Genomic DNA, 12,002 nt, shown 5'->3' on the forward strand with positions numbered 1-12,002 from the left:
GTGATAAGTTGTTAGGTTTAAAGGCAAATGACAATAAGTAATCAAGCAATTTCAGAGCCAACCAGAAGACATACCACCATCAAGCAATATTTGTGAAAATATGATTAGCGTTGATGAAGGGAATGAAACGGAAGGATTTTTATTCTGGGACATTTTTTTACAGTTTTATAAACATTGGTCACCTACTTCTCTACTGCAGCACGTAGAGATTTAGTGTAGACAGCTGCTAATTGCGGTGAAGTTATTATTCACCGCTTAATAATAACAATGGAATAGTCTTTTTCATTTCCCCCAATGAAAAATGAATTCAAGAAATATATTGAGATTACACCAACTTAAACAAAATGTCATTGTTCAAACACAACAGTTAAAGAGCAGAACAGCGATAAGAAAATGAAAACATACAATTTTTCTACTAAAAATATGAAAAAAGCTAGAACGTTGATACGGATTCGGTGCTACCAGTGCTGCCAGCAACACAAGCACCGTTGCATATTTTAACGAAAATTATTTCCCCGTCCAACACAAGAAAAAATATAACACCTACACAAGCACGCAGTGCGGCAAAAGATCTAAATCTGCTCCCGATACGGCTTAGCAAAGCAATCGTAATGAATTCACTACCGAAGATGTAGCCAAGTTTCAACTGCTGATAAAAGTTGCGAGAAAAGGCACACAACTGGGGATGCAACAGAACGTAGAAATCTGCCAATAGTTATACGGTTTAAATCGTGTTTTGTGAGTGAATAATTTTGTTAAAATATAATTGTATCATTTAAAACCAGAAAAAGGAAATAAAAATCGAAAAACAAGCAAAACGAAAAGAAGTAGGTTTTTCATTTGCTTTTTTTTTTTTTGAAAATATCACAATTCTAGTTGATCAACGGTAAAGCTTACATCTTATGATCAAAATTATTCAATGAACAAACATTAAGGTCAGTCTGAACCTCGTACCTGTATTCCCGTTCCCGTCCCTCTTCTCTACAGGAATTTCTTAAAATATTCATTTGTGTCAGCCCATTTTATATAAGTAAATCATGTTCGACCATTTTTTGTTATTATGCATTTTTGAACAAGCTCAAATAAGCCGATATTACCTGTGAACTATTCTACAACTTAATTACAATTTTAAATCAGAGGACAGGATATCGTTTCAATAAATTTACAATTCTAAATTACAATTAAACTTACCGCAATTTCTTTACTGCTTAGAATAGCACGGTCCCCAGGACAGTTATTTTATTTTCACTAACTTTCCGTTTTTATTTGAATTTCTGACCACTTTTGAATGAATATAAGCCCACTGTGAGACGATCACTTGCTTTTTTTCTTTCTTTCGAATTTCCAGCAATTTTATCAAAAAATCTTCACTAATAAATCGAATTTCTTTTTACTACGAGCAATACTTTAAACTACACTTGTCACAATGCAATTAACTATGGTTTAACTTGACAAATCTAGATTAAATTTTCAAAACCACCTATCCCTCATGGGTTTCCTATGCAGATAGGACCTTTTGAAAATTTAATCTAGAAATAACTTAATAAAACACGAAAAAACATTCTTTGAGCGACCGAGACCAAAAATGAATGGAAATCTCGAACAAAAATCATCACCAACTGGCTGCGTCGACTACACTCTACACTGAGAAACAATATTACCATTCTTCAGTTTACTTTTACACAATTGTATGGAATTTTTCAGTTCGACACGATAGGGTCAAAGAGTACACGTTACACGTGAACCCTTTCGAGAAATTAAAAAGAGATGTGAGCCAGTAACATGGAGTTAAACTTTTGCAACTGTCATGGTAAACTTCACAGCAGCTTGACAGAAAGTTTAACTCCATGTTGCACTTTTAATTTCTCGATACACCCTAAATGAAAATAACGATTGGCTGAGTTCGTTATCCCAATCTTTCATACGATTTTTTGAGTTCAGGTACACCTTTTCATACGAGTTTTTGGTAGGGGAAAATCTCGTAATGTTAGGCAGGTTAAGCACTCGCTCCTAACTCCATCCAAATCGCTGATTTCTCTATTGAAACAACTAATTTTAATACTAAACTTTTTATAGTAACTTGCTTGCTCACTTGTTATTTATCTATTTATCACTCGATTTCAGTTCAAAAAAGCTTTTAATGACCTGTTATCTTGCCTGTAATTGGGTCCTAAAATGAAGCTTAGATTGCTGATATTATAATTTACAGCGATAAAGCTTATTTTTCTGAGTACAATGACCCTTTGTACGACTACAAAGAGTTTAAAATGGATTTTTAAATCAACTTTGAAAAATTAACCTCGCGGTCCTTTTTGACAGAAAAGCTCCTACTTGACAGCTGAGCAATTCTCTGAGATTTCGGTCATTCGATTTTTTTTGTATTTTTTAATCCGGCTGAAACTTTTTTGGTGCCTTCGGTATGCCCAAAGAAGCCATTTTGCATCATTAGTTTGTCCATATAATTTTCCATACTAATTTGGCAGCTGTCCAAACAAAATGATATGTGAAAATTCTGTATCTTTTAAAGGAATTTTTTGATCGATTTGGTGTCTTCGGCAAAGTTGTAGGTATGGATATGGACTACACTGAAAAAAATGAAAAAAAAACGAAACTATTGGCACTACGCCCCCCGGGGCATGGCCTTCCTCTAACGTGGGATTTCTGCTCCAGCGCCTCTGACGAGACAGGAGAAACCGGGACCGACGTTTTACTTCACCATCCGATAGAAGCTCAGTGGATAAGGCGGGAATCGAACCCGCGTCTCATAGCATCATCGGGATCGGCAGCCGAAGCCGCTACCCCTGCGCCACGAGATCCACACTGAAAAAAATGATACAAGGTAAAAAAAAATTTGGTGATTTTTTATTTAACTTTTTGTCACTAAAACTTGATTTGCAAAAAAAACACTATTTTTATTTTTTGATTATTTTAGAGGACATAATGCCATAATGCCAACTTTTCAGAAATTTCCAGAATGGGCAAAAAATCTTTGACCGAGTTATGATTTTTTGAATCAATACAGATTTTTTCAAAAAATCGAAATATTGGTCGCAAAATTTTTTCAACTTCATTTTTCGATGTAAAATCGAATTTGCAATCGAAAAGTACTTTATTGAATTTTTGATAAACTGCACCGTTTTCAAGTTATAATCATTTTTAGGTAACTTTTTTGAAAATAGTCGCAGTTTTTCATTTTTTAAAATTAGTGCCCATGTTTGCCCACCCCTGAAAAAAATATTTTTGAAAAGCTGAGAAAATTCTCTATATTTTGCTTTATTGAACTTTGTTGATACGACCCATAGTTACTGAGATATTGCCATGCAAACGTTAAAAAACAGGAAACTTGATGTTTTCTATGCCTCACCCAAACAACCCACCATGATTCTATGACAATTTCCGGAATTCCATTTCCCGGAATGGACGTTTTCCGGAATGGACATTATCCGGAATGGACGATTTCCGGAATGGACGTTATCCGGAATGGACATTATCCGGAATGGACGTTATCCGGAATGAAATATCCCGGAATGTACGTTTCCCGGAATGGACATTTCCGTGAAAAATGAGTTTTTTTTAATTATACCTGATTTTACAATTAATGGAATCTTGCCTACTCGCTTACTTGTGGTTAAAAATTATTTAGTTTGTACCCCGTTGGATTGGCCTAGTCATATTGAAGGAACTTGATATTTTGACAACAATATTGAATATAATATATATGAATGATAAAAAAGAAAGTGAAATGTTCGGACACGAACAATAGAAGCAAGCGTTGACTATTAAACCAATACTTTATTACCCACCACGAGATGTAACGTGGATGTAACACTGTAGATCGATAGATATTAGACAAACACTAGATGTTTTTAACATTCTTTCAATGTGATGTTATGTAAGAATTTTCCCTTCTTTCGTTAATCAGTTGACTTTTGTGACTAAATTCTACCAAATTTTATTATAAGGCAGAATGTGTATTTTCAAAGAAGGGAAAACCTCAAGAAATAAAAAGCTTTACAGAAAATAAAAAGCTTTACAGAAATTTTTTTTTTTTAAAAGATCAAAGTATAATGTTTATTTTCTTGAGGGTTTCCCTTCTTTGAAAATTAACACTCTTTCATCAAAGTAATGGAATTTTTTATAAGAATTTTCCCTTTTTTGTTAATTCTACTCGACTTTACCTAGTTTTTCGTTACAGAACTATGTACTATAAAGAAGAATGTTTATTTTCAATGAAGGGAAAACCTCAAGAAAATAAAAAGCTTTTCAGAAAATCAAACTACCTATAATGTGTATTTTCTTGAGATTTTCCCTTCTTTAAAAATACACGATCTTTCCTCAAAGTAATGGGATTTTATAAAAAAAACTTTCCTTTCTTTTGTTGATTCTACTAATTTTTACCTAGTTTTTCGTTAAAGAACTCTGAACTATTCAGAAGTTTTTTTTCTTAAAGAACTCTGAACTATACAGAAGAATGTTTATTTTCAAAGAAGGGAAAACCTCTAGAAAATAAAAAGCTTTCAAAAGATCAAAGTATAATGTGTATTTTCTTGAGGTTTTCCCTTCTTTGAAAATGAACACTCTTTCATCAATGTGATGGGATTTCGTGTTTCCCTTCTTGTGTTAATCAGTTGACTTTTGTTTATAAATTATACCAAATTTCATTATAAAGCAGGATGTTTATTTTTAAAGTAGGGAAATTCTCAAGAAAGTACACGTTATACCTTGATTTTCTGAAAAGCTTTTTATTTTCTTGAGGTTTTCCTTTCTTTGAAAATAATCATTCTGCTTTATGGTAAAATTTGGTAGAATTTAGTCACAAAAGTCAACTGATTAACAAAAGAAGGGAAAATTCTTACATAACATCACATTAAAAGAATGTTGAAAACATCTAGTGTTTGTCTAATAACTGTCTACATTGTTACATCTCGTCGTGGTTAATAAAGTATTGGTTCAATAGTCAACGCTTGCTTCTATTGATGTCTGCCTGTGTGGATCAATCGGACCGCGCACTGGACTCACAATCCAGAGGTCGCCGGTTCGAATCCCGAGGCGGACGCAAAAAATTCTAAGTGTAAATATAGGTATTCGGTGCCCTCTCCCCGTGCCATACCTTCACACTTAGGAGACCCGGGAGGCGGCGGAGTCTTGTCGCAAAAAGAACGATACACACCTGTGAATCCGTTGACGAAACCTCAAGGTTTAAGAGGGCCACATTAGGAGGTGTTACGTCGATTCCATGTCATGCTTCTATTGTTCGTGTCCGAACATTTCACTTTCTTTTTTTTTCATTCATGTCAGTGATGGAATAATCATCATCAAAAGAAAATCTCTAGACGCTCATCAAGAGAAAAAATCCGAAAGGAGCATGGCTCTCCTCTCTCACGCACGAAAGATCGGTAAAAATAATCTAAAAATCATCTTGATTATTCGGTGCAATATCCTTTTCACTACTACACTTGCAAGTGTACCGTCACACGTCGAACAATGACCTGTCACATTTTGTAGATGGGCAATGTGTGTAAACAAAGTGAAATAAATATTATTAAGTGGTGCTGTCAAGGAAATTCACAAAAAATCATCAGCAGATTGATTTTCTTGGAGATTTTTGGGAGCGATTTTCGTTTGCGTGATTTGCCTCCTCTCTCTTTCGCGGGTGAAGAAAGTTCGCAAGCGAAATTGATTTTTTTGCGATTATTACATTCCTGATTCATGTATTTATCATTATCATTGGGACCCGTGGTGTAGGGGTAGGCGTTGTTGCCTCTCACCCAGTCGGCCTGGGTTCGATCCCAGAAGGTTCCAGTGGCAAATTTAGAGACGAGATTTATCTGATCACGCCTTCCGTCGGACAGGGAAGTTAATGTTGGCCCCGGTCTTAACCTAGAGGTTAGGTCGTTCGCTCAATCCAGGTGTAGGAGTCGTCTCCCTGGGTCCTGCCTCGGTGGAGTCGCTGGTAGGCAGTTGGACTCACAATCCAAAGGTCGTCAGTTCGAATCCTGGGGTGGATGGAAGCTAAGGAGTAAAAATAGGTTTGCAATTGCCTCAACAATCAAGCCTTCGAACACCTAGTTTCGAGTAGGAATCTCGCAATCGAGAACACCAAGCCAAAGCTGTAGAGCGAATAATTTGATTTTTTGATTTGTATTTATCATTCATATTGTTGTCAAAATATCGAGTTCCTTAAATGTGACTAGGTCAAACCAATTCATTGTCACATCAGGTAAAATAAAAAAAACTCTTTTTTCCGGGAAATGTCCATTCCGGGAAACGTCCATTCCGGGAAATTTCATTCCGGATAACGTCCATTCCGGATAATGTCCATTCCGGATAACGTCCATTCCGGATAACGTCCATTCCGGAAAACGTCCATTCCGGATAATGTCCATTCCGGGAAATGGAATTCCGGAAATTGTCATAGAATCCCCACCATTTTCTAATGTCGATATCTCAGCAACTATAAATCCGATTTACAACATTAAAACATGAAACATTTGTGAAATTTTCCGATCTTCCCGAAAAAAATATTTTCAAAAAATTTAAATCAAGACTAACATTTTAAATGGGCGTAATATTGAATGTTTGGCCCGTTTGAAATATTAGTCCTTCTTTAAAATTTTTAAAAGTATTTTTTTCGAAAAGATCGGAAAATTTCACGAATGTTTCATGTTTTAACATTGTAAATCGGATTTATAATTGCTGAGATATCGGCATTAGAAAATGGTGGGTTGTTTGGGTGAGACTTAGAAAACATCAAGTTTTCTGTTTTTTAACGTTTGCATGGCAATATCTCAGCAACTATGGGTCGTATCAACAAAATTCAATAAAGCAAAATATAGAGAATTTTCTCAGCTTTTCAAAAATATTTTTTTCAAAGGTGGGCAAACATGGGCACAAATTTAAAAAAATTAAAAACTGCGGCTATTTTCAAAAAAGTTACCTAAAAATGGTTATAACTTGAAAACGGTGCAGTTTATCAAAAATTCAATAAAGTACTTTTTGATTACAAATTCGATTTTACATAGAAAAATGAAGTTGAAAAATTTTGGCGACCAATATTTCGATTTTTTGAAAAAATCTGTATTGATTCAAAAAATCATAACTCGGTCAAAGATTTTTTGCCCATTCTGGAAATTTCTGAAAAGTTGGCATTTTATGTCCTCTAAAACAAGTCAAAAAATAAAAAAAATAAAAATAGTGTTTTTTTGCAAATCAAGTTTTAGTAACAAAAAGTTAAATTAAAAATCACCAATTTTTTTTTACCGTGTATCATTTTTTTCAGTGTAGTCCATATCCATACCTACAACTTTGCCGAAGACACCAAATCGATCAAAAAATTCCTTCAAAAGATACAGATTTTTGAATTTTCACATATCATTTTTGTATGGACAGCTGCCAAATTTGTATGGAATATTATATGGACAAACTAATTATGCAAAATGGCTTCTTTGGGCATACCGAAGGCACCAAAAAAGTTTCAGCCGGATTAAAAAATACAAAAATTAAAATTAAAGAAAAAAGACCGATTCCGTAGAGAACTTCTCAGCTCGTTCCAAGGGGACCATAGTTAATGCATCGAAAAAATGTTGTCTTGTCAACATTTTTTTTTTGCATTAAAATGGAAAAAAGTGATCTGAAATGGTTTTAATCGTGTTTTTTTACCGTTGTACATAAAAATTGACATTAGGCTTTAGTACCCAATTGGATACTACTGGGTCATTGTACTCAGAAAAATAAGCTTTATCGCTGTAAACAATAATATCAGCAATCTAAGCTTCATTTTAGGACTCAATTGAATGTCAAAGTGCTGATATGGCCACTACACTCAAACCCCGATGGTTTGACACCAACTGTTGTCAAACGAACGGGGTCACTTTTTAGTTTGACACCCGTTTTACACGGAGTTCACACACACTACCAAACGTTTGTTTTGATAGTGTGCGTGAGCGTCATGTAAAAAGTGACAGTTCGTCACTTTTTAGTTTGACTTTGACCAACCAACGGGGTACAAACTAAAAAAGTGTCAAATGAAAAAGTGACCAACCACCGGGGGTTGAGTGTAGTACTTAAACCTCAAAAAATCGTATGAAAGTGGGATTACTCACTCTGTGGTGTGTCTTAAACATGGTTGAAAGAAGTATTGAGTTTTAATAGGTCCTATAAACATATGAAAGACAATAGTTTATTGGACCTCTTCAAAAAAAAAAACTCTGGAAGTCTGCAACAGCATTTTTTTTCGAAACATTGCCAAGTACATTTTTTTGGGTGCACGAGAAACGCCGCAGAAGAGGCTGCGTGCTTTGACAGCACAAAATCGCCGATTCTAGGTTGTACTTTCAGAATGTCGTATACATATTATTATTTTATTTGTGTATTTAGAAACTTAATTATTTTTTTTGAGTAAACATTAAAAGAAGAAAGCAAAAAGAATAAAATATTTTATTTAAAAATTTAATTAAATCAATTTATTTTTTATTCGTTGTAAAATAAAACCATTTCAAAAGTTAGACTAGCGTTATTTGTAAACAAGCCGCTTTGGTGCATTTCTGCCGGAGGAAAAAAATCGCAATTTTTGGGGTTTTCTCGCGTAATATGAATTAAAATTACCAATAAAACATGAGTAGTGACGCGCAGATTGCAAAACTGGTCGAGGAAATTGTGGTAAGTTTGTTTTGTGTTGAGAAAACCATGAAAATCAAGTGACGCAATGTTGTTGTTGTTGTAGGGCGAGAAGAGCAATGAAGAGGCGCTGGTCGAGGCGTTCGGCGGAATGTCCGCGGAGGTCAAGGAAGCGACGCTTCGTCAGTATCTGATCCGGGTGGCGGAAATTAACCACCGGAACAAGGTGCACAAACACCTGCAGGTGTTGAATAAACTGGTCGGATTGAACCTGTTGCCGCCGCGGTTGCTTTGCGAGCAGATTATGAGTTCGGAAAAGTTGGTCTTTCAGAACCAGAGTTTCTGGGTCGAGTGCTTCCAGGTGGTGCGCAAGAATATCGGCGGTGTCGACTACAAGGGCGTCCGGGAGATTATGAAGTGCTGCAAGGAGAAGGCACTGTCGTTCCCTTCGGCCATCGGTTCGAATATCTTGCCACAGATGCAGGAACTGACCGAGGTAATTGAGCATATTTTCAACCGGAACGCGTGTCTCCTTCCGGCGTACTTTATTATCAATGAGATTCAGAAGGCCGATTATCAGGACACCCATTGGCGGATTGCCAATTTGATTGCGAATTTCATTGAGGAATTCGTGATCGTGGCACAGATGTTGTCCATCATTGGGAATTCCGAAAAATTGCCGATCGTGGAGCACTCTTCTTACGCGGACAATCTGATTAATCCGTGGAAGCTCGACCCGAATACGCTCAAGTTGGCTCTGAGGGGCAATTTGCCGTACGAGCCGGAACTGTTACAGCCTCAGAAGAAGCTTCTGCGGTTCGTTCTGGAACAACCCTACTCCCGTGACATGGTTTGTTCAATGTTGAACCTGCAGAAACAGCAGAAGCAAAAATGCATAGCGCTTGAGGAACAGTTGGTGTGGCTGGTGATTTGCGCAATGGAGTGCTCGGAGAAGGAACCGGCTCATCCAGCAGACGGAGAGGACATGATTTCGAGCCACACACAGTGGGTTTGGTTGCATTTGAGCTCTCAGCTGATCTACTTTGTGCTGTTCCAGTTCGCCACTTTTCAGAATATTGTCAACTCTTTGCACGATAAACTGGCTGTGCGCAATCTACGGCGAGGTCGCGATCAGTTGATGTGGGTCTTGCTTCAGTACATTTCTGGCAGCATTCAACGGAACAGCATTACGAACTTTCTGCCAATTTTAAAACTGTACGACATTCTGTACCCAGAGAAGGACCCGCTTCCGGTGCCGGATTACAACAATCCGTTCTGCACGCACCAGATGGCCCCGACGTGCATTTGGATCCATCTGCTGAAGCGCGCCCAGTCCGAACATTACAACATTAACCGGCCAATTCCGACCGCGCTGAAGCTGCACCACGAGTTCCTGCAGCATCTGGTCATGCCGAACAACAACGCCACTCTCTGCATGGGATCGGACTATCGAATTGCACTGCTCTGCAACGCATACTCGACCAATCAGGATTACTTTTCGCGTCCGATGGCCGCCCTGATCGAAACCATTCTAGGCAACTCGAAGAACCAGTCCGGAGCGGGTGGATCACAGCAGCTGCCAACGGTTCCGCTTTCGATGTGCGTTCTCGACAGTCTCACAATACACAGCAAAATGTCGCTGATTCACAGCATCGTTACGCACATGATCAAGCAAGCGCAAAACAAGAGCACCATTCCGAACGCAAACAACATGGCTCCGGCACTGGTTGAAACGTACTCCCGGCTGCTGGTCTACACCGAGATCGAGTCGCTCGGCATTAAAGGGTTTTTGAGTGAGTGCAAACATTCACACTAGTTTGTGACAGTTTAAATGCAATCGAAATTTTGAATTTCAGGTCAACTGCTGCCGCAGGTCTTCAAGTCGCACGCCTGGGGAATTCTCTACACTCTGCTGGAAATGTTCTCCTACCGGATGCATCACATTCAGCCCCATTATCGCGTCCAGTTGCTGTCACATCTGCACAGTCTGGCGTCGGTTCCGCACACAAATCAAATGCAACTGCATTCCTGGTAATTATCTTCTAACTACAGTTTCGTGAACGAGCTATCAATCTGTACTACGCCAATAATCTTCCAGCGTCGAGTCTACCGCACTCCGTCTCATCACCGGTCTCGGCTCCGTCGAGGTGCAGGCCCAGCTCTCGCGGTACGTCAACGAACCCAAAGCCCCTGGGAACATCGTGTCGGCGGAATCCGAGGAGCTGAACCGGGCGCTGATCCTGACCCTGGCGCGCTCGATGCAGATCACCGGCACCGGTAACGATCCGCAGTCAACCTGGTGCAAAGATCTGCTGACCAGCATCATGACCAACACGCCGCGTACGTAGTTTTAAAAGTTGATTCAGACTGTAATATAAATAAAACAATTTTCTTTTAAAGACACCTGGTCCCAGCACACGCTGCAGTGCTTCCCGCCCGTTCTAAACGATTTCTTCGTGCAGAACAGCATTCCGAAGGAGAACAAGCAGCTGCTGAAAAAGTCCGTCGACGAGGAGTACCGCAACTGGGCCGGAATGTCCAACGAGAACGACATCATCAGCCACTTTGGAGCGGCGGGAACGCCGCCGCTGTTCCTGTGCCTGCTGTTCAAGATGATCGTCGAGACGGACACGATCAGCCCGGTGGCTTACAAGTAAGGGGTTGATGTGGTGTTTGTTGCACTCGATCGAAACTTGAGTCATCGACAAATTACGACATAGCATCGGATAAATTTCGATTGAATTTTTACTATCGAGAAATCTCGATCAAAATTTGTAAAATAGCTAATTCAAAACATTCAAACAATTTAAATTAAATTAAACATTTCCAAAAAAAAATTAAGTATTCAAATATTTGAATGATTTTTAAAAATATAAAAACAGCAAAAACTTGGATTTATAAAAATATATTTTAATTTTTTTACCTGTTTTTTTTTTAATTTTTTGATTTTTGTAATTCCTAATTTTTTTTAATTTTTTTTTGATTTTTTTTTATTTAGGAACGTATTGAATTTTTTATCATCATTGAAATTTTGAAACCTGTGCAATTTTTAAAACTCTTGAAATTTTTTTTTAATAGTATTTTATTTATTTTTTACTGTTTGCATTAATATATTTTTTTAAATACTCAGACTTTTTAAAGTAAGGTATTTGATTCCTTTTTTTCTTATATTTTTTTTTAATTCGTGTTCTAGCGTGTTGCTCGTACTGACTCAGAGCAAGGGTGAGATGTAGGTGTAAGGGCAGTGCGTGTTCGTCGGGAACCTAGTGCATAAGATCGGTTAAGGCCCGTTCTTACACTGAAAATTGCGAATTGCGATTTTTTTAAATACTCAGACTTTTTAAAGTAAGGTATTTGATTCCTTTTTTTCTTATATTTTTTTTTAA

General features: G+C 37.6%; 1 protein-coding gene across 1 annotated transcript in view; it reads left to right on the forward strand.

Annotated features, from left to right (window-relative positions):
* The first annotated feature begins 8,516 nt into the window (after positions 1-8,516).
* The window catches only part of LOC120426727 (mediator of RNA polymerase II transcription subunit 23), a 34,395-nt gene continuing 30,909 nt past the window's right edge, over positions 8,517-12,002 (forward strand). Inside the window, exons 1-5 of the mRNA XM_039591501.2 lie at positions 8,517-8,658; positions 8,723-10,409; positions 10,473-10,647; positions 10,715-10,956; positions 11,017-11,269. Of these exons, the coding sequence (XP_039447435.1) occupies positions 8,614-8,658; positions 8,723-10,409; positions 10,473-10,647; positions 10,715-10,956; positions 11,017-11,269 (2,402 nt within the window). The 5' untranslated portion in view covers positions 8,517-8,613. The remainder of the gene's footprint in view (positions 8,659-8,722; positions 10,410-10,472; positions 10,648-10,714; positions 10,957-11,016; positions 11,270-12,002) is intronic.

Source organism: Culex pipiens, chromosome 3, assembly GCF_016801865.2.
Source record: "Culex pipiens pallens isolate TS chromosome 3, TS_CPP_V2, whole genome shotgun sequence".
Lineage (NCBI taxonomy): Eukaryota > Metazoa > Arthropoda > Insecta > Diptera > Culicidae > Culex > Culex pipiens.